We start from the raw sequence: 22,334 nt of genomic DNA on the forward strand, positions 1-22,334 counted from the left end.
TAGAAGATTACAGAATCATCTGATTCGAACCTTGGTGAGCTCAGTCTGCTGTGGATGATCAAGTAGATACTGCATTCGTGCTATTCTCGATAGAATATCCTACATTCGTGCTATTCTCATTAGTATAGCCTACATTCGTGCTATTCTCATTAGTATAGCCTGCATTCGTGCTATTCTCATTAGTATAGCCTACATTCGTGCTATTCTCATTAGTATAGCCTGCATTCGTGCTATTCTCGATAGAATATTCTACATTCGTGTTATTCTCATTAGTATAGCCTGCATTCGTGCTATTCTCATTAGTATAGCCTACATTCGTGCTATTCTCATTAGTATAGCCTACATTCGTGCTATTCTCGATAGAATATTCTACATTCGTGTTATTCTCATTAGTATAGCCTGCATTCGTGCTATTCTCATTAGTATAGCCTGCATTCGTGCCATTCTCAACCGAAGCAATCACATTAAGGAATTCGAAGAAATCAGTGAGATTTTCCTTAATTGATGTATTGATGTCAATTTCTGCCTTAATTTATTAATGCATTAATGTCTCTGATTTTCCTTAGGTTGTATTAGTACACAATTAATGCTGTGTCAAGGGATTGCTTAATTAGCTAATTATATTTAGGTGTTAGCAAATGCATTTGTATATAATTTGAACATGTATAGCTATGGTTTGTAATGCTCATTAAGGTGTGTTGTGTTGGAAAGGTGCATATTAATCTGTGCGGTCAATATTACATTTTTCTAGTGTGTACTGTCTTGAGTGGGCATCAGTTTGTGAGTTTGTGTATGTGCGTCTGCCACTGTTTGAGTGTGTTACTATTATTAGCCAGGTAGTAATCTTTGTCTTAGAGCTGGGGTTCCCAATCCTGGTCCTGCAGGACCCTCTACCCTGCTGGTTTTTGTTCCAACTGAGCTCTCAATTTCTTAATTGAAGCCTTAATTATCGGAAGAGCCTGCTTAGATTTGACTTTTTAAATTGTATAATAAAATAGTTGGTTCTTTAATAAGTTTTTTATACAATTCTATACGTCACTTAAAACCCCTACTGTTTAAAATAATAAAAAAGGCTCAATTAAGGGTCCAATGAAGTAATTGAGAGCTTGGTTGGAACAAAAAACAGTATTCCATGTAGATCATCATAATCCACACTGATTACACACAGATTTGTTTGTTTATAATTTTAGGTTGTGAGCTCATTGAAGGCGTTTCTGTAGCTACCTGAGCACGGTGGAGATGGACCGGCAGAGGAGCTCCATGGAGCAGGAGGTACTGTACAGCTGACCCCTGTGGGCAGACAGAGCACTGCACACACAGAGCACTGCACACTAGACAGTCGCCATCACAGACTGTTGGCTTAATATTATAATTCAGGGTTTCCTCCAGGTGCTCTGTTTCACATTTGTTGACGGGGGGTGGGGGTTGTAGGGGTCGAGATCGTGAGGAGGGAGCAGCTCGAGAGAAAGGGCGCTTGTTAATTAAAAAAATAATTGTTAATGTTCAAAAACATAGCTGCGGTAAACCCTAATAATTGTTATCGTTGATATAAACTCACAGTTTCACAGCTGCTCACTGTCTCTTCTTGCTTTGGCTCAGGTCACTGCGGAGGAGCTGTGCCCCATTTCAGAGTCCATCCTGTTGGCAGTTCTGCAGGCCATCCGCTCCCAGTCCTTGTCCTCCTGCCTCCTGGACCTGCCGAGCCCCACCGCGTCCTGTAGTGCCAGGCGGCTGGCCGGTGTTGTGAAGGCGGTGGTCCTCAGCACCGTGTCGGACATCAGGCGGCTGCAGGCCCTGGAGGAGCAGGAGACCAGTCGGGCCCTGCTCAGGATGGCAGAGCACATGGTGGATGAGGTGAGGTTCAGCACCCGGGACGTCTTGAGACGGCTGCAGGCCCGGGAACAGCATGACCTCAGGCAGGCTCGGCAAGGCGAAGGGGGTGATGCCCAGCCCACGGGTCGCTATCGGGCAGAGATGATGCGGCTGCAGGCCCAGCGACAGCGAGAGCGCAGGCAGGGTCCTGCAGGCGCAGGGGGTGATGTCCGACATGTAGCACTAGGCCATCAGGCGGCCATCAGACAACTGCAGGCTCAGGAGGCGCAGGAGGAGCAGGAATGCATTGAGACCCTGTTCCGGATGCTGCTGGGCATCATGGAGGAAGTGATGTTCAACGCACAGCAGGCCATCGGGCGTCTTCGAGCCCAGGAGGGGCAGGAGCACAGCGAGACCCTGCTCCGGATGGTGGAGAGCATAGCGGAGGCGGTGATGCTCAGGGCGCAGGAGGCCTTCGTGTGGCTGGAAGGCCACGAGGATCAGGAAGACAGCGACACCCTGCTCAGGATGGCAGATGAGATTGTGGAGGGAGTGAGGCTCGCCTCCCAGGAGACTCTAAGGCAGCTGCAGGCCGATGGGGGGCAGGAGAGCACCGAATCCCTGCTCAGGAAGGTTCTGGGTGTGGTGCAGGGGGTGACACTCAGCGCACAGGAGGCAATCAGGTAAGGTGGGGCGGTGTATGGGTATTCAATTTTACTGCAGAAAAAACACATTTGCTAAATGAAAAAAAGCTGTTCAGGTACATGCTATGTCCAGTGCCTCACCTTTCGAGGTTTTATGAGGTTAAAAGCAGTTTTTTGTCTATTATTATTTGAAGTGCTCATAACATTTCATTCAGATGTTTTATTTAAATTTGATTTTGAATCGTGATATCATATTATTGTCTGGACTGTGATATTAATTTCAGTTTGTCTTGCCCACGTCTACCATCAGGCGGCTGCAGGCGCAGCAGCGCAGCGAGGCCCTGCTCGGGATGGCACAGCGGGCGTTGGAGAGGGTGATGCGCCCCGCGCAGGAGATAATCAGGCAGCTGTATGCCCAGGAGCAGCAGGAGCGCAGTGGGGCCCTGCTCAGCGAGGCCCGGTTCAGCGAGGCGAAGGCTGTGCTGTGGGACGCCATGCGGGGTGCGTGAGAGGGAGGCTGCCGCTGCCGTCTTCCGGAGCTTCAGGAGGCAGATGGAGGGGGATGATGACACCGCCGAGACCAGGGAGGCTTTTCTTTGCAAGAAAATCATCACCTCTGCCCTGGCCCTGCTGACCGACGCTGAAGTTGGGGAGAGCGCACCTCTGTCCACCCCACACCCAGCCCAGCAGCTGCCTCCTGCCCCGCAGCTGCTCAGGGCTGTGGTGGAGAGACTGTTCCACAGGCGGCTGGGGCAGAGCGTGTCCAGCAAGCCTCCAACTGCGGAGGAGCCCCGACCCCCCAGGCCTGAGGAGACCACCTCACCAGTGGAGGACCTCACAGACAGTGCAGGTGAGAGTGACACGGCGTCCACAGCACTCCTGCACACACTGCGCACTCCGCCAGTGTCACTGGACAAGCCGTTACGAGAGACACTGTGACTTTCCATGCAACCATTCCATCTGAAAATGTATTTCTAGAACATTGTTTTCATAACTGGTTTAAAATGATCTGTAAATGATTGCCAATAATGATGAGATGACAGTCTCTCAGTGGGCAGCGTGTTGTTTCTGTCCAGTGGGTGATCGTGTTTTCATGAGTGCCACTTGAAAATGTATTTCAAACGTGTAGAAAATGTCGTTCCTGTAGTTTCCTGCAACATTTGAGCTTTGACCCCAAGTCGGGTAACAGGACAGTCTGGGGGAGGCAATGAAGGGGGACTGAAACAGTGATGCGTGTTTTGCTCTGTGGTTCAGGGGCTGCGGAGGCCACACTCTCCACGAAACAGAAGATTTACCGCTTCTTCTCACGGGTCTCGAGCGCTCTCTCCGGGCTGTGCTGTGTGAGGGTGGCGCCCGAGTGATGGACCAGGTCGGGGCAACGACGAGGAGTTTCCTGAGCTGGAGCAGGAAGAAGAAGAGTTCGTCCCAAGACTTGGACGTGAGGACAAGGAGCTGTCTTCGTGGGCAGGCCAGACCCGGGCATGGGAGGACCCAGACGAGGTGCCGCCAGGACCGGAAAGCCCCACGCAGGCGGCGTGGGGAGGGTTCTGCCGCAGGGGCCAGGCGTCCTGGTCGCAGCTCCAGTGGCTGTCACTGCCGTGCGTCCCTCCGTCTCCCCACAGCTGGACACCTCCTCTGCTCCCACACCATGCCTGGACCACAGACCCAGTTGTACAAATCTTTTTCCAGGACATTTCAGCCATTTTCCAAGACACTGCTGCCATGCCTACCTACCATGTACTAAAATGTACTTTAAATAAATGAATTACAATTTAACAATGTCAGTAGTTGTTTAATTAATGATTTAACTTAATAATCAGAAATTGTATTTCTGAGTATTGATTTTTACTATGTGTTCACAGAATACTAAACAGCGTTACAGTGACCTTACTCAGTGTTTTAGATCACAATTTAGCCTTAACCTTATGTATCAGTAGCAGTCTGACAACAGGTATACAGTGTTTTAAAGACAGAGTTTGAACACAGTTTGAGAGCCTCATTTTCAGTTCATTTGAGGCCTTACAGTAGTAGTTTAAATTAACCCCACTGGGTGTTTGATACCTTACATATACAAACACACATTATTCCAGGATCTGGTTTATTAAACAGTTTTAAACAGGAATGCATGTGTAAAATCGGCTGTTATTATCACACAGTGAGGAACTGCAAATGCATTGTGACCGCACACACGTCATGTACGTATAACAGGTTTTTTGTATTTACTGTGTAGTGAGGATTCTTTATAGCTTCTGTACTTTGACATTATTGATTTCTTTAGTGAAGTACATGGCACCAGTAGTGAAAATCTAGTTTCATGTTTGCAGACAGTTTTAGATAATCTTTTGTATCGAGCTCTTTTAGATGTCATTTCTTCATGGGCCTTGTATAAGTGAGAGTGTATACTGCTGAGATCTTCCACGGGTATTTGAAAAGTGTGTGGTGGGGGTGAGATGTGTGACAATGATTATTGATTGCCATTTCATTGGGGAAATGAGGCTACAATGTTTCTGTTTTTATTTCAAATATATGTCTGGATTATTACCTGTATTGTACCTGAACGAGTATTTGATCGGAAGATATGAAACTCGGATTTCAGACAGTTCTGCCCTTTCATTATTCATTATTTCAGCACTAGGAGGGAATCTGTAACTGCAACAGAAAGTTGATTCAGCCATCACTGACCAGGTGGCTCAGTCAGGGAGGAAGTGTTGTCAAGATTTTGGACCAGTGGGATGCTCTCAAGCTACATTTCAGTATAGCTAAGGATTCACAAAGATGCTACACGGCAAATCTCCTGAATGACATGACGGGTGACCCATATAATAAGCTGTTCCTGATCTTCCTCAAGTCAACTCTGTGATCTGAACAAAGTAAACCAGCTGTTTCAATTGGAGAGGGTTAGTCCTTCTAAGCTTTTCCTGCATCTGAATCTGTATTGTCGGCCAGTACTGAGACAAACTGTTAATCCCAGTCACCTATAGAAGGTTTCCCCTTCATTACTCGTCAGCTTTGAATTTGAGAAGTACCTCATACCCACAGCAGCTATGTACCTGGGATATGATTTTACATGCTCAGCTGACACCCTTCCTAGCAAAGCTGCTGTTGAGACCGTGAAAGAAAAGTGCAAGACTATGCTGGTGAAGATGGCACCTGTTAACTCACTGGAAATAGAACAATAAATCTGATCCTGTAAATTGACCCTGTGAGTCTCTGTATCGCTCTGTGTCCGGCTTTACAGCGCTGTGAGGAGCCGAAAGAGACATGAGTGACACACGACATCCTTCTTACGTCACATCACGGAGGTCAAGCTTTGAAATGAGATTGTGCATATATGTGGGGAAGAAACTGGATTAAATAACAGAAATAAAGACAAGATAACAAAGATAACCTCAAGGCCTCAGTTCTCATTATTACCTACTTATTAGTTTCAATAATGTTTTTTTCTTTTTAAAGTGTGAATGAATGTACCAATTCTTGAAAGGAGTGTTCTTATTTGAATACTGCTTTTATAACTCAGTGGCATCCAAAAGAGTAAATGGGGTTTATCAAATTGAAGAATTGATTAAAGGCAACTCATTTTTTCAGAATAAGACACTGAATTTCAACTTTGCAACTGCTGGAACAGTTTTATAAGGACTGAGCTGCAGAGAAATCATTGGATTTCACACACGCCATGTTGCTGAAGTAAAATAAATATAAACCCTATAATCAGAATATTTACTTTGCTACTGGATGTCCTTCTGGATGCGGTGATTACAGGTTTGGGTGATTCTGATTTGCTCTGGTCATGAAAATTGTTTACTAGACTTTTCTTCCCCAGGTAAGTGACCTCATCATGCATCTTCTGTGAGCTTTAACAGTGTGAACCTGCTGCATGACTGGTATACAGGATGTCTGTGATGCAGCAGTGCCCTCTGGCGGACTGTAATGTTTTGTGAGCTGAATTGGGGCGCAAAATCTTCCATCAATGATTTAAAAATACCAAGAGGGACATGTTTTTCCAATTTAAATCTATTTTGAAAGGTGTTCCAAGCTGATAGGTCAGAGTACATGAAAGACCCTTTTCCAAAATCCATTCTAACATCTGGGACAGTTCGCAAAATGTGTTCCTGTGAACAGAGACAGTATTCACCACATTTTTTTCAGAATAAAAATGCATAAATTAGAAGGTAGCAAACCCAGAATGGTTTTATAAATCACAATACACCAGTGACTGAGTATGCAGGTGACTAGGGAAGGCCAGCCAACCCCAACAGATCAAGTGCAATGCTGTGTAAGTGTTTTGCAGTTTAAAATAAATCTCAGTGCTCCATGGCAAAGGGTATCAATTGATCTCAAACGCTCATTCATTTAAGCATTCATATATAAAATATCACCATAGTCCAGTATAGGCATAAAAGCAGCTGAAACAAGTCTCCTGTTAGTTTTAAAAGAAAAACAAGCCTTATTCCTAAAATAAAATCCCAACTTCTACTTTAGTTTTTTGCAAGTTGCTGTATATGCAATTTGAAAGAGAGGTCATCATCAATTAAAATGCCAAGATATTGATGTGAAGTTACTGCCTCAATCTCATTCCCCTGATAAGTAGTGATACATGGAAGATGTATCAGTGTAATCCTTGCTTTGGAGAACACCATTAATTTGGTTTTGTCTGCTTTGAGAACAAGCTTCAATTGACACAAGGTATGTTGAACAGCATTAAAAGCAGTTTGCAAATGGTAGAACAAATGCAGACTTCCATATCTAGTGGCACCTCTGTCCAGAGCGCACAGAATTAATCCGGCAGGTCTTGATACAAAATGTCCTGGACGCGCCCACCCTGAACGTCACCAGCGATTTGTAAGCCTTCGGCTTCTCCTCAGTGTTCACACAGGTGTCTCAATGAGCTAGGCATATACTCTACATGACCAAGAGTATGTGGACAGCCTTTCTAATGGGTGGATGTGGCTATTTCAGGTGTATAACATCAAGCACACAGCCATGCAATCTCGATAGACAGACAGTGGCAGTAGAGTGGGCTGTACTGAAGAGCTCAGTGACTTTCAATGTGGCACTGTCATAGGATGCCGTCTTTCCAACAAGTCAGTTCGTCAAATGTCTGCCCTGCTAGAGCTGCCCAGGTCAACTGTAAGTGCTGTTATTGTGAAGTGGAAACGTCTAGGAGCAACAACAGCTTAGCTGTGAAGTGGTCGGCCATACAAGATCACAGAAAGGACCGCCGAGGGCTGAAGCACATAGCGCGAAAAAATCATTTGTCCTCAGTTGCAGCAATCACTACAGAGTGCCAGACTGCCTCTGGAAGCAACGTCAGCACAAGAAGTGTTAGTCTGGAGCTTCATGAAATGGGTTTCCACGGCCGAGCAGCCGCACACAACTCACCATGTGCGATGCCCAGTGTCGGCTGGAGTGGTGTAAAGCGCGCCGCCATTGGACTCTGGAGCAGTGGGAGCAGGTTCTCTGGTGATGAATCACGCTTCACCATGTGGCAGTCTGAAGGACGCATCTGGGTTTGGATGGCAGGAGAACACAACCTGCCCGAATGTATAGTGCCTGTTTCAGCATGACAATGCTGATTGGTTCGATACAGAGCAAGGTTGTCTTTATTGGTTTAATCAACTGTCAGTAATGTACAACATCACCAACACTGCACTCTTATTGGCAGTTTGAATATTTACTGTTTGAATAGCTGAACCTATTAATGCCATGGACACAGACATAGAATTTGGTGTCTATCAGCACCATAAGGCGATTCATAACTAAGGGGATTGCCGGTGAATCCTACATTAGTACTCATTGCCTATCTATGATTTAATAACAATTAAAAACATAGGTCACATTTTGTAAATCGAGGCACAATGGACATTATTATTTATTATTACTGCTATTATTGTTTTGGAAAGGAAATCCATGTTAATATATATGTTATACATATACAAGGACTCAGAGGGAAATATCATACAAACTTAACAGGACATCAATAACACCAAGCATAGCAGCTATCGACTCCTTTTCAAACAACAAAGCACTGCCAAAGCTCAATAAAGAACAAGCAGATCAGTTAATTAACTGTCTCTTCACTATGGTTCCAGTACAACCTACAACTAATTGGTTCCAAAATTTAGATTAAATAATTACTAAATTTTACTGGAAGAATAAAAAACTCGGATTAAGTTAACCACACTACATAAAAGTAATCCACAAGGAGGTTTGGATGCACCAAATTTGTATCATTACTACCTGGCTATCCAACTACAATATATTATAAAATGGCTATTCTCAAATAAACAGGTCAATATAACCTCCTCGCAATCAGTGATTTGGAACAGAAGTTTGATATCGGTAAAGAACAATATCTCCAATATCTCCAATTATCAAATCAAAAATTAATATAACCAATGGAAACAATGGAAATAATCGACAAATTAACCCTTTTCAAGAAACCATTATCAAAATAATATAATCTCTTATCCAAAAATGACTCATCAGTATCCTGTCCAATTGGCGGGAACAAGATGTAGCAATCCACACTGATACCAGCTTCTGCACACAAATCTGCAAGAATATATTCACAATGAGTAACAACACCCTCACACAACTGATACAATACAAAGTCATTCACAGAACGCACATTACCAGCACAAAATGTTTACAATGGGCTTCATAGAGTCTGATACTTGTTCACTCTGTACGCTGAACACCCCTGACAGTTACTTTCATGCCTTTTGGCTCCGTCCACCGACTCAACACTGCTCACAAGAAGTGATAAACAAAACAGCATCCCGCTCTCTCCATCCACACTCAACCTGCCTGAACAAAACCCAACTCAAGTTCTCATAGCGTTAACTATTGCCAAGAAGACTATACTCCTGAACTGGAAACGCAGACACAAACTTAGCATCACACAATGGCTAAACCTTAGGACATGAGTGATACATCTCAACCGGTCTCTGATATGCGCATAATTATGTTTATATCTTAGTTTGTCGACGTGTCATCGGTCCGTCTGTCTGTCTGCCTGTCTAATTGTCCACCAGTTGATTTAATTGTGTGTTTATTCTGTTGGTTGTTTGTCTGGCCGTCTGTCTCCTGGCCACAGACGGTCTTGGATGGGTAGGGAAGGGTAGTAGGGGAGGGTGGGGTCAGAGGGGTTATTGGGGGGTAGGGAGGGGCCTGGAGTTTGTGATGGCCAATCAAGAAAGTTGATTTTGAAAACAATGACAGATTGTTGATGAGCGTAACTTGTCAGTGTCCTTGGCCAGCGTATGTCCCATTCACTGCAGATTAAACACAGAGAATTTATGATTCTGTGTCTTAAAGTCATGTGGGCCTGTATGCAGATCGTGCAAACTCCATTCTGCCCAATGAATCTGACTGCGCTTGGGAGTCTACTGTCACCTGTTCTGGACATCCTGGAACATCCAAAATAGGGGCCTATATCCATTGTGTTACACTAGCCTGTTAATATGAATGAACTCCTACATTCATATACTGCACTTTTTTTCTCCGGTTCCTGCAATTACACAAATAAGTATTCCAGCGCTGTAATGGATGTTTAAGTGGCTTAATGAATTAATTCAGTATGCAAGAGGAAAAAGGACACGACAAGAAAGGGCAGCTTTTACTACCCTCCTCTGTTACTACATACTTATATATTTGGGGGAGGATGGGAGGACAAAGATAAATCATGTGATTCCAACCATTTTGAATTAAATAATTAATTAATACATGCAACTAATACAACGTTCTTTTTGGAAAATGCTGGATGTCATCCCTTAGTATAAAATAGTATACATTGATGATAATGAATCAATCATTCTCATTCTTTATGTATTTTAATTGTTTATTTAAAAGAAATCTGCAGCCTAATGGCATTAAGATTAAGACTGCTATAGCTTCTCTGCATATCAGACAGTGTGTTGTTTTTGTGGAGCCACACCCACTCCTGCTTCTGTAACACTGTGACTCTCGCTGTGAGGACGTCTGAGTCGGATACTGTGATGCATCCTATAAATAAAAGTTGTTTCTTACATTTATAGATGTCAAGAAAGGGAAAAAAGAAGATACAATTAAAAGGAAGTAAAAGAAAAAAAAAAAAAAAAAAAATATATATATATATATATATATATATATATATATATATATATATATACATATATTTTGAAAGTGTCCTGCTGTATGTTTTTACTCCCCATTCTGATAAACATTAAAAAACAAATCAAGTAAAGCAATCTAGAATATTATGTACTGACTTCTGTTGTACAGAGCAGAGAGTGAACTCAACTCAGTTCATGCAGCTGCGACAGGAACAGTGTAAATCTTTTGACATGGCAGCCGTTAGATGGATTATAACACATTGGTCAATTTCTACACATCACTAACTACACAGTGGCTTTGCACCCCCACTCTCCGCAGTGAGGCAGACTCTGATACACAGTTGTAAGCATTTGAAAAAACACCAGTCTCAGCAATAATGTATGTTTTTTAATAATTATTATTGTTTCTCAGGAGAATGAAAGACAGTGTATATCTGTTTGCCATCACGGTCATCGTTTGTGAGTATTCATATTTTGTTAATCAGTACTACAGATGTTTCATATTTCTATGAATATTTTCAACTCATTTTTAGCAAATGTTCAATTTACAATCTTTCTTGACAAGTGCGTTGCAAGGGTCGGCCTGGTCTGGAAATTCTAAATATCATTTTTCATTTTGTATTATGATGTCACTGTTGTCACTGAACATTCTATGGGTGCTTATTAACATCTAACATTCTTTGGAATTCTCTCTCATAGTTGTTTCAGCTTGACACTTTGCAAGACGTATAGTCCTTGACTCATACTCAACCTATTCCTGCTCCTTCTATATCATTTAGGGATAGTTGTTGATACTTGTTTTCTGGTTCTTCTAGCTCCATATCTCAGTTGCTTCTTGATTGTTTGTGACCGAGTCGAGACCAGAGGCAGATTCCCAGATACTGTAGCAGCCTGGCAGCTGCCATGGAGAACCCCATGGGCCAGCACCCACAAGAGTCATCAAATAGCAGGTATTGTAAGTCACTGACATGTTATCGTGGTGTGTGTGTACTTTGGTGTAGTTGTCAATAGTAGACAGTCCTAGAAAATGTGTATTTAGATGCATGGTACTGTTTTGCCCAATGGATACCTATGTTTAATTTCTTATGCCAAACAGTGTGGAGAAGTTTTGTATTGTTGCCTAATTTATTTCTGTTCACCAAGGACTCGTGAAGGCTGTTTCTCCGTTTTCACAAATTGGATTCGGAAAAAGACGAGGAACAAGAGAACAAAGGTATGGCCAAACCACAGAATCAAGAGAGTGAGCCTGTATATTGTACCTGTCTCGTTAATCAATGAGACATGCCTGTCTCTCTAATTGAATCCACTGTAATGTGTGGATTTCTGTTTTCATAGTGACACTGTTTCCCTCGTAAAGCTGAGTATAGGTGGAGCACTGAATGCCAGTGTTCGGATAAAGCTGTCTGGTAAATGACTTAATACTAAGAATAATATATAATAATAATAATATACGATCAGTTAATTTGAGAAGCAAACTTAACTTCAGAGAATCTCCACTGCCTAAAAGGCTGTGCCTGGCTTCTGCTTGTGCTTATGTCTGTGTGTACTTATTGGCATTTCTACTGCACTATTGTTGAAGGATTCTCAGGTGCGTCCGAGCGCTGCCTACAACCTGCACCAGCTCAAGGGGAACAAGGAGCACGGCACGCAGCTCAGCGGAAATCTCTTCAAGAAGAGTGACGGGTGGGTGTCCTGACTAAGATGAAGAATGTTAATTTGCTAATGAATCGCTAATTGCTGATGGGCGAGAATGATGTTGCTTCCACAATGCCTGTGAAAAAGACAATGTGAACTCGGCCATTACATCATCGGAAGTAGTTCAAATGCTTTTCTGTCTTTTTTTTTCAGTTTCAGAAAAATGTGGCAGAAGAGACAATGCTCAGTGGGAAATGGTTACCTCACCATATCTCACAGAAAGGTAAGACAATTCTTTCATTATTAAAGTGAACACAGCGGCACAGCAAGGCAGGAGGAGAGAGAAAACAAGTTGCAGGAGAGAGAAAGCAAGTTACTCTGCAGCCGGACAGGCTTGTCTTAATTGGCCGGAGAGGCGTGTGCAGTGATTATCTCTTATCTCCGCTTCTCTCACCTAGGCTAACAGAGCACCAGTGAAGCTCCATCTCTTGACCTGCCAAGTGAAGCACAGACCGGATGAGAAAAGAGGCTTTGATCTGATATCATGTGGGTTGATGCACTTTCTAATGCTCCTAAAACTTGTATTAATTTGTACCATGTTGGCTTGTTCCACGTTGTGCCACACACATGATTTGTGTGAATTATAAATGCCATTTCCCATTACTCTCCACAGATCAAAGGACCTACCACTTTCAGGCAAGAGATGAAGCTGAATGTCAAATGTGAGTGTGGCTCCCTCTGTGGACATTAAGAGCAGTAATTACATTCGAATGCCTGAGTGCCGGCTACAGTCAGCTGTGTGGCATCTCGGTTTATTGTGACTGATGCCACCTGTGCAGACGCAGTTTATTTATTTGCGTTTGTGGGTTTTTGGTCGCATTCTGGTGATTCTGTGTCTTTGTTCTTGTTTCCGGGGACCTCAGATGGATTTCAGTCCTCCAGAACAATAAGGAAGAGGCTCTAAACAACGCCTTCAAGGGGAACCAACATATAGGAGAGAACAGCATCGTCCAGGAACTGACCAAAGAAATCATTGCGGAAGTGATGAGGATGACTGGGAACGATGTGTGCTGTGACTGCGGGGCGCAGAGTGAGTCGCTGAGGGTGGTGGGGGACGGAAGACTTTTTTTAACGTTAAGTAAGCTTTAACATTGAAAAGAATGATGACTTGTGTGTTTTTCAAGATTGCAGAGTCAGGTTGTTACACACTTCCAAAATCTTTCAAGATGCAGGGTACATGGATTTTAAACTTTAACAAATACTGTACCTCTCTGCACCCTGCCAAATTATACTCCGGGGTGTTTGTATTCGGTTATACCCAAGATCAACGTTTCAGTCTGTGAGAGATCTTAATCAGGAGCTGAGTTGTCACTGTAACAAATTGGAGGAGCCTGGCAATCAAACCTCTGATTTCACACTGAAGAACCAGTATAAGAGTTTTGTAGTAACTGCATAATGTTTTATATTAATACTAGCATTAGAAATAATAGCATATAATAATGTAATCATGAATTGTTACGGTTCCACATTTTTTATTTCTTATTTTACAAAGACTAAATCTAGACCGCTCCTCCCACACAACTGATTTTCAGCGTTGGAAACCCTGGTCTTTTTCAGATCCCACGTGGCTGTCCACCAATCTTGGAATCGTGACGTGTATCGAATGCTCTGGAATCCACAGAGAACTCGGCGTGCACTACTCCCGAATACAGTCCCTCACCCTGGATGACTTGGGAACATCTGAGCTCTTGGTAATGTAGAGGAGTGCTACTGCAAATGACATCACAAGCACACATGCGACATTTACTGTGTGAAGTCTCTCTTTTCAGAAACTCTTTCATTTTCCATTTGATGAGCTGATTTAAGTGCTTGTGGGCGCATAGTGAGAATTGCTGTCCTGCTTCTGTCGGTTGCAGCTGGCCAGGAACGTCGGGAACGCTGGCTTCAATGAGATCATGGAAGCCAATCTGTGTGCGGAGGACCAGGTCAAACCTGGCCCCGCCAGTGACATGTAAGTGTAAGACCCTCTGAGGTTTTGACCGTGATGTTCAGATCAAGACTCATTTCATGCTTGGGTTGAAGGATTTAATACATGGGAAACACTATAGAAAATCTATACTTTTTGTTTTTAATTTGCCAGACGTACGTGTTTTAAAAGGGAGTATCTGTTCTGTCCTCCAGGCAGGCACGAAAGGACTACATCACGGCCAAGTACATCGAGAAGAAATTTTCGAGGAAGAAGTGCGTCGACAGTGCTGCCAAGCTGCAGAGTCTGTGTGAAGCCGTGAAGGCCAGGGATATCTTGTCTCTGATTCAGCTGTATGCAGACGGCGTGGCTCTGATGGAGCCCATTCCACTGGCACACGGACACGTAAGCCCCTGTTCACGAAGAGCCCGGCCAATCTTTCTTTCCTAATTTGTCTGTCATTTGCTTCTTTAGTAGCTAAAGCCCATTTCCAAGGCAAGCTGTGTGCATTATGGTGACAAAGAAACTGGTTTCTTCCTGTTGGGTGCACAGTAATACTCTAAACAGTTTCTCTACAAGGAGGTGTACTTCATCCTAGAAAGGCTGTCAGCTGTTGAGCCACTATTTATGAATGTGCAGCCAAACTCAAACTCAACTCACTGGGAGTGTTTCTGCACAATGCATATCAATTGGATTGACCAGCCCAGTTGTGTCCTTGCTGTTGACTTTGACCTCCAACCCATGTGTCTCTTTGATTCCCTCCTCCAGGAGCAGGGCGAGACCGCACTTCACCTGGCCGTCCAACTGGTGGACCGGACGTCTCTCCACATTGTGGACTTCTTGACCCAGAACAGGCAAGCAGTTTTGAAACTAACCCTAATAATAAACAGACATATAAAGAAATAATATTAATAACATTATCTTGAACGTATTCAAAGAAATCTGCAATCTGCTTACATGAGAACGAATACCTCAAATATTCAGTTCATCATGACGTAGCACTGAATCGTCACTGTGAGAAAAGGCTGTTCTCTCCAGTCAAAGCTGCTCTTGCTCAGCACAGCCTGGACGTTTGTTTCACAGTGGCAATCTGGATAAGCAGACCACGAAAGGCAGCACTGCCCTGCACTACTGCTGCCTAACGGACAACGTGGAGTGCCTCAAACTGCTGCTGAGAGGGAAGGCGTCCATTGACATTGGTAAGGCAGCAATGTAGGGAGAGGAGTGAGTGATCTTGTTCCCAGAGTCATTGCAGTACCTTCTGAATTGTGTAAAAGGCCGTGTCTGTGAAAGAAGGCAGACGTGGGTTGCCAGACTTGTGTATTGATGGCCTCGTCACCCTTTCTAATCGTTTCAAATAAACTTTTAACCAAGAAAGGAATTATGTTGTCTTTGAAATAACCAGTTTTCCAGACTGTGTGTTAAATAAAATGGTCTTTATCTTTTCTCCCCTCCCCCCCATTACAGCCAACGAATCGGGAGAGACCCCTCTTGACGTCGCCAAGAGACTGAAGCACACGCAGTGTGAGGACCTGGTGAGCACTGAAAATAAGAGGCACAAGTTTTGTTTTCTGGCATTTTATTTACTGACCGTTCCTTTCCATGTCGACAGCTCAGTCAGGCGTTGTCTGGGAAGTCCAACGCTCGCGTCCACGTGGAGTATGAGTGGAGGTTACACCACGAGGATCTGGATGAGAGCGACAGAGACGTGGAGGAGAAGGTGAGTGTGTCCCACTGTGCTTGTGTCACTCAGGAAAAGTGAGTTAAGCAGGTCCTCAATGCCAGACCCCAACATTTCACTTTGGGAAATAAACTATAAGCCAGAGACAATAGCAAGGACTATTTCAAGCTCAACAATGAAACCACAACTATATCCCACAAGTGGAGAATTTAAATCAATCCCTGAACCCAGAATCTTGGTCAGGTAATCAATGTTTCGGTGCCCTTCATGGTAAATGCCCGCACTAAAGAAGTCTCCCTTTTGTCCTGGTTTTTAGCTGGATAAGTTTCCCTTCACAGTTCCGCAAACGTGTAGAGTTTAATGCAGTTTATAACCTGTGCTGCTTAAACAGAGCATTATAAACAAATATACATATAACTAAATATACACTGTGTGGCCACTGTATTTATTATTGATCACATTAACCCTTGCGATACGATTGATCCTTCAGAATGGGTGAGTGAGAGAGTGTGAGGCTGGCCTTTGAATTCACACAATCTTATTGTCACTCGTGTACAGGTTTGTATTTGCTTTGGTTTGTCCTCGTCCCCCTACAGAAACCAAAGCCCAAGAGAGTGCAAGCCATTTACAACTGCGTGGCGGACAAGCCTGATGAGCTGACTTTCTCTGGGGGGGACAATGTACACAATTACTAACAGTCTGGCTGTGAAGAGAGTGTTTTGGTTGAGATTTTGGTGTGAAGTTGAGCACGTATGTAAATGCACAGTATTGTTCATATATATTATTTCGCTCTAATGAAAGGAAAGTGTTAAAAAGGTCGTTGTCAGGCTCTGCTAGTCCAGACCTCCTCTCAGAATTGAACACGCCCCTGCTGTTGGTCCATTCCTCCCACAGGGTGGAGGTAAAGAAATGAAATGATGTGTCCTTCAGTCACTCCACTGGCTGTGAGTGTTGATGGTGCCCTGTCTCTTGTTGTTACAGTTGGGGCACATTGAAGGAGAGCCGGTGAGAAGAGGAGCCTCCCCCGTGACGATCGCACATTTCATTGTGGACTGATAAATAATATACACTCACCTAAAGGATTATTAGGAACACCTGTTCAATTTCTCATTAATGCAATTATCTAACCAACCAATCACATGGCAGTTGCTTCAATGCATTTAGGGGTTTGGTCCTGGTCAAGACAATCTCCTGAACTCCAAACTAAATGTCTGAATGGGAAAGAAAGGTGATTTAAGCAATTTTGAGCGTGGCATGGTTGTTGGTGCCAGACGGGCCGGTCTGAGTATTTCACAATCTGCTCAGTTACTGGGATTTTCACGCACAACCATTTCTAGGGTTTACAAAGAATGGTGTGAAAAGGGAAAAACATCCAGTATGCGGCAGTCCTGTGGGCGAAAATGCCTTGTTGATGCTAGAGGTCAGAGGAGAATGGGCCGACTGATTCAAGCTGATAGAAGAGCAACTTTGACTGAAATAACCACTCGTTACAACCGAGGTATGCAGCAAAGCATTTGTGAAGCCACAACACATACAACCTTGAGGCAGATGGGCTACAACAGCAGAAGACCCCACCGGGTACCACTCATCTCCACTACAAATAGGAAAAAGAGGCTACAATTTGCACAAGCTCACCAAAATTGGACAGTTGAAGACTGGAAAAATGTTGCCTGGTCTGATGAGTCTCGATTTCTGTTGAGACATTCAGATGGTAGAGTCAGAATTTGGCGTAAACAGAATGAGAACATGGATCCATCATGCCTTGTTACCACTGTGCAGGCTGGTGGTGGTGGTGTAATGGTGTGGGGGATGTTTTCTTGGCACACTTTAGGCCCCTTAGTGCCAACTGGGCATCGTTTTAATGCCACGGCCTTCCTGAGTATTGTTTCTGACCATGTCCATCCCTTTATGACCACCATGTACCCATCCTCTGATGGCTACTCCCAGCAGGATAATGCACCATGTCACAAAGGTCGAATCATTTCAAATTGGTTTCTTGAACATGACAATGAGTTCACTGTACTAAACTGGCCCCCACAGTCACCAGATCTCAACCCAATAGAGCATCTTTGGGATGTGGTGGAACGGGATGTGCATCCCACAAATCTCCATCAACTGCAAGATGCTATCCTATCAATATGGGCCAACATTTCTAAAGAATGCTTTCAGCACCTTGTTGAATCAATGCCACGTAGAATTAAGGCAGTTCTGAAGGCGAAAGGGGGTCAAACACAGTATTAGTATGGTGTTCCTAATAATCCTTTAGGTGAGTGTAAATCCATAGATAAGAAATAACATCTGCCCATCAGGAATTAAACCCATGTTTTTTGAAGACCTCTTTAAAGTCGCCTACAGCCACCGCAGCCAATTGTCCTGATTAGTTACATATGGCTGAATTATTGGAGTTATAATCTCAAATGCAATTGAACTTATATATTAAGAATAATACTTAATAAAAACATAATAAATAATACAAAATGTGTGTGTGGTTGTGTGAATACAGATATTTTTATAGCCTAACTGTAATGTATGTGTTCCATGGCTCAACAATCAGTGAATGCACTCATGGTTACAAATGCTCAAATGGAGAACGTATGACAGGGACGCATTGACTGCTGCCGTTGCAACCGTCCTGTTGACACAAGCCCAGTCCCCGTTACAGTAACTCATAATAATGAGATACTAGGTCTTAATAATGAGATACTAAGTCATAATGAGATAGCAAATTGACCCCCCAATAAAATGGGCAAATGTTTTCTTTTTTTCGTGGCGGAAATGGGCTTCCATCAAGGGGAGTCGGAAAATACTGCAAAATAAATCTGTTGTTAAAAGAGCATTTTATGTCATGAATTTGATTTTTAACTCACTGGAAATGCATCCATAATTCTGATCCTGTAAACTGATCTACATTGGCTTATCCATGTTTAAATGTGAGAGAATTGTAGTCTTTGAGAACTGCTGCACTTTGTGACGAGTACAGAAGAGGAGCCGTGTTTGAGGCACTAAGGCCGCTGTAGCCCCAGACCCTGTGAGTCTCTGTATGAGAGGATCAGTTTGCTGTGTGGGAGTCAGATGCTGTTCAGTGTAGTGTGGCCCTCAGCGCTTTTCAACGTTTCGATTTTGAATTAATATTTTAACGTTTAAATGGCCTGTCACTTGACTACAGTTTCATGACAAGTCTGAAGTGTCAGTGCAGGTCAGACGCACAGTCCGTCCCTCTGTAGGATGATGTACTATGTAGCGGATGTTTGAAACAGGGCTGGTTCTGTTCTGCAAAACCCCTGATTCTTGAATTTCCTTACTTGCAGCTGTCTCTGTCCCTGGCGTGTCCCTGTGTCCTGCTCCTGTGTTTGGGTGAGTTCTGATTTTATAAGAAACTTGAACAAGGACTTGTGTTTCAGTCGAAGTTCAGCGATTATGTCTCTAACTGCACCCTTGCAGTGTGTGGTCACTGTATAGAAATCGTGTGTGTTAGGGCTCAGTATCACTGTGGGGGTGATCTTCATTGCTGTAGTCAGACAGGCAGGCACACAACTGTTTTTAGCAAAATTAGCACTTCCCCTGTTAGTTTCCTTGGACACACAGTCCTCTTAGAATATGGAAAATATTAAAATCTGTCATTTCTCTCCCCAGCCGTGTCCAGTGCTGTGTCTGTGACTCTGGCCTGTGATGCATCAGCCCACAGAGACACAGAGCAGGTGTACTGGAAGACTCCAGACAGGCCGGTGTGTGAGTCCAGCTCTGGGACATGTCACCCTGCAGCAGGCTTTGAGGACAGAGTGTAGTTTGCAGGAGCTGTGGAGAGGGGCGACTTCTCCCTGACCATTCACGACATCCAGCTCTCTGATGACAGCCTGTACGAGTGTTTCAGGGTCAGTGGAGCAGGGCAGAGCATGTACCTTGGGGAAGTGCTTGTCAGTGTCTTGAGTAAGTACGTTTTCATTACATTTTCATTAAGTACATCTTGGCTGACAAACTTATATCATTTCAATATATTACATTATTTGTACATACATTTCACATGTTTATTACATTTGTATAACTTTTTGCCACTGTTTCCTAATCCCCTCCACCTCAAGTCTCAGGCCTGTAGATAGTTGCTCACACAAACTGTGGTGTCCCGGCTCTGTCTCAGTCTGATGTCCAGTGCTCCCCCTGTCCTCTCTCTGCAGGCCGTGAGGAGAGCACCTCTCTCTCCTATGGGCAGCCCCTGACCCTCGGCCTGTACAGCGGGGCACCTGTGACAGTGCGATTTAACCCTGAGGGCGCTGGCACCTCTCTGCCAGTGTGTGCTGTAGAGGGCGGTACCGTGACCCCTGACCCTGCCTATGGGCCCTATGGGCCCCGAGTCTCAGGGCAGCAGCAGGAGGTCACACTGTCCGCACTGACCTTCACTGACCAGGGCTCCTACACAGTGCTGGACTCCCAGAGCAGACAGACCATCAGCACTGTGGCCATCACTGTGAGAGGTAGGACAGGGGCCGGGTTTGTCTGTTCTTAACTAAGCCCTGTGGGATTGAACCCACAACCCTTTACTGAGGGGTCCAGAGCACTGACCGCTACTCTGCACTGCTGTCCGGTCCTGTAGAAAGGACATGTCTGACCCACACTGCACTCTGTTATGCATTCATTCTGTTAGTCTGCTGTATTGGCTGGACACGCAAAGACAAAAACGCCAAAATTATCTGAATTTCAGTTCAGTTGTCGTATGATATCATAATATTGATAATTCTTACAAAGGATGCATGTTTCGTATCCACATGGAACTGTGGTAGTTTTTGTGCTTTCATTCCATTATGTAGTCTACTGAACTGGCTGGACAGTTATGACTGGCACAGTCTATCTTCCTCTCACACACTAACACAGGGCTGTTCCTCACTCAGGACAGTAGCCTCCTATCAGCAGCTCTGTCACACTCCCTATGGAGAGAGAGCTGTGGCCCTGCCAGCACAGTGAGGACGTCACTGCTGAGTGAGCATCCTTCCTTTGCGCTAACTGTCCCATCTCTGTTCCTCTCAGCTCACAGTGACTCCCTCAGCCTGCAGTCTGGATCCTCCCTCTCCCTCCCCCTCTTCACTGCAGAGCCCGTGGATGTGCTGTTTGCGCTGTCAGGAGAGAGAGCCTCTGTCTCGGTGTGCGCTGTGGAGAGGGGTGCAGCGAGCCGCCCCGGCCCCGGGTACGAGCACAGAGTGTCAGTGCAGAGCGGCTCTCTGACACTGCGCTCACTCACAGCAGCTGACCAGGGCCAGTACACAGTGAGGGAGTCCAGCACCGACCGCACCATCAGCACCGTCTCCGTGTCTGTTCTGGGTAAGTCAGGGCAGGGGTCCCTCTGTTGTACTTGTAATCACAGGGATATTGATCGTCTGCTTTGTCACACACGGATGTGATGAGAGGAAGTGTGTGGCTCATTAATGCTGAACTGTGTTTTGTGTTTCTCCCTGATCAGACCACCCCCAGGACAAAACTGCTGTCATCGCTGTGTCGGTGTCCCTCGCCTTCGCGCTCCTGCTGGCTGTGGCTGCTGGGGTCGTGTGGAGGAAGCGGAGGGGATCTGAGGGGGAAGCAGACGGGGACACCTGGGCCCAATGGCACCGGCAGCCATGCTGACGCCCCTGAGCAGCAGGATGTGGAGCTTGGCCCATCTGGAGAGACAACACAGCCTCCACTCAACTAACACTGCCCTGAGGAGAGAAGAGAGGACTGCCACTGCCCCCACCCCCAGTCTCTGCATCTTATGATTTTCACTCTTACTCTTATGCACTTTCATCTATTAATAGTATTAATGCTGTTGTCATTTACAGGAGAACTGTCCTGCAAAGCATCATATACACTGCTCTTCAAAATTAAGGGAACACTCCAAGTTCAGAAATCAATGCTAAGTGTTCCCTTCATTTTTTTTAGCAGTATATAAGCAATAGTGTCTCATCTTGCTGTGAGGCTTCCTGGTGACTTCACACCAAGTGCCAAACTGCACGCCACTAGAATAAATGACTTATTAGCAGACTTAGTTTAAGCAAGAAGCATTAAAAGTGCAGTAATACAAGCAGGACAAAATACTGTAAATTTTGCATTTTGGCCCCAAACATCTTTGCTAGGAAATGATCTAATTCAGCATTAGGGCCTTTTTATGGTAGAGAGAGAGAGAGAGAGAGAGAGAGAGAGAGAGAGAGAGAGAGAGAGAGAGAGAGAGAGAGAGAGAGAGAGAGAGAGAGAGAGAGAGAGAGAGAAATTGGTGGGGATGCCTGCCATTCTCAACACCACTTAATTTCCTGACCACTACTGTGTGCCTTATACTGAATTGAAATTTATATTGAAACAACCTCCATGGCAGTAAAATGACAAATATTTTGTAACTGTTTTACTTTTATATTTATATAAATTTGGTAAATATTGTCATAATAGAAACACAATAATTGTCATTTGTATATTTCAAATACAGCTGTTGGAGAGAAATATGTACAGTGTATATATCCTATTTGTAATGATCTAGTTCAGGGCTT

At 44.3% G+C, this 22,334-nt stretch overlaps 1 protein-coding gene across 1 annotated transcript; it reads left to right on the top strand.

The window, feature by feature from the left end:
* Positions 1-3,008: 3,008 nt before the first annotated feature.
* On the top strand, positions 3,009-21,441 carry LOC136758592 (arf-GAP with SH3 domain, ANK repeat and PH domain-containing protein 1-like). Its single transcript, XM_066713117.1, has 19 exons — positions 3,009-3,306; positions 3,826-4,058; positions 12,129-12,232; positions 12,398-12,467; positions 12,643-12,730; positions 12,858-12,906; positions 13,108-13,274; positions 13,802-13,935; positions 14,101-14,195; positions 14,366-14,555; positions 14,919-15,004; positions 15,234-15,349; positions 15,618-15,685; positions 15,763-15,870; positions 16,428-16,511; positions 16,726-16,732; positions 20,004-20,300; positions 20,851-21,141; positions 21,281-21,441. The coding sequence occupies exons 1-19, from the start codon at positions 3,009-3,011 to the stop codon at positions 21,439-21,441; spliced, it is 2,646 nt and encodes an 881-aa protein (XP_066569214.1).
* Positions 21,442-22,334: the final 893 nt, after the last annotated feature.

This window comes from Amia ocellicauda, chromosome 1 (assembly GCF_036373705.1).
Source record: "Amia ocellicauda isolate fAmiCal2 chromosome 1, fAmiCal2.hap1, whole genome shotgun sequence".
Lineage (NCBI taxonomy): Eukaryota > Metazoa > Chordata > Actinopteri > Amiiformes > Amiidae > Amia > Amia ocellicauda.

Coding starts and splice junctions, on each gene's coding strand:
- LOC136758592 (XM_066713117.1), top strand. CDS start 3,009: ATGGAGGGGGATGATGACACCGCCGAGACCAGGGAGGCTTTTCTTTGC. Junction 12,731..12,857: donor AGGCTTTGATCTGATATCAT/GTGGGTTGATGC, acceptor TACTCTCCACAG/ATCAAAGGACCTACCACTTT. Junction 14,556..14,918: donor TTCCACTGGCACACGGACAC/GTAAGCCCCTGT, acceptor TCCCTCCTCCAG/GAGCAGGGCGAGACCGCACT.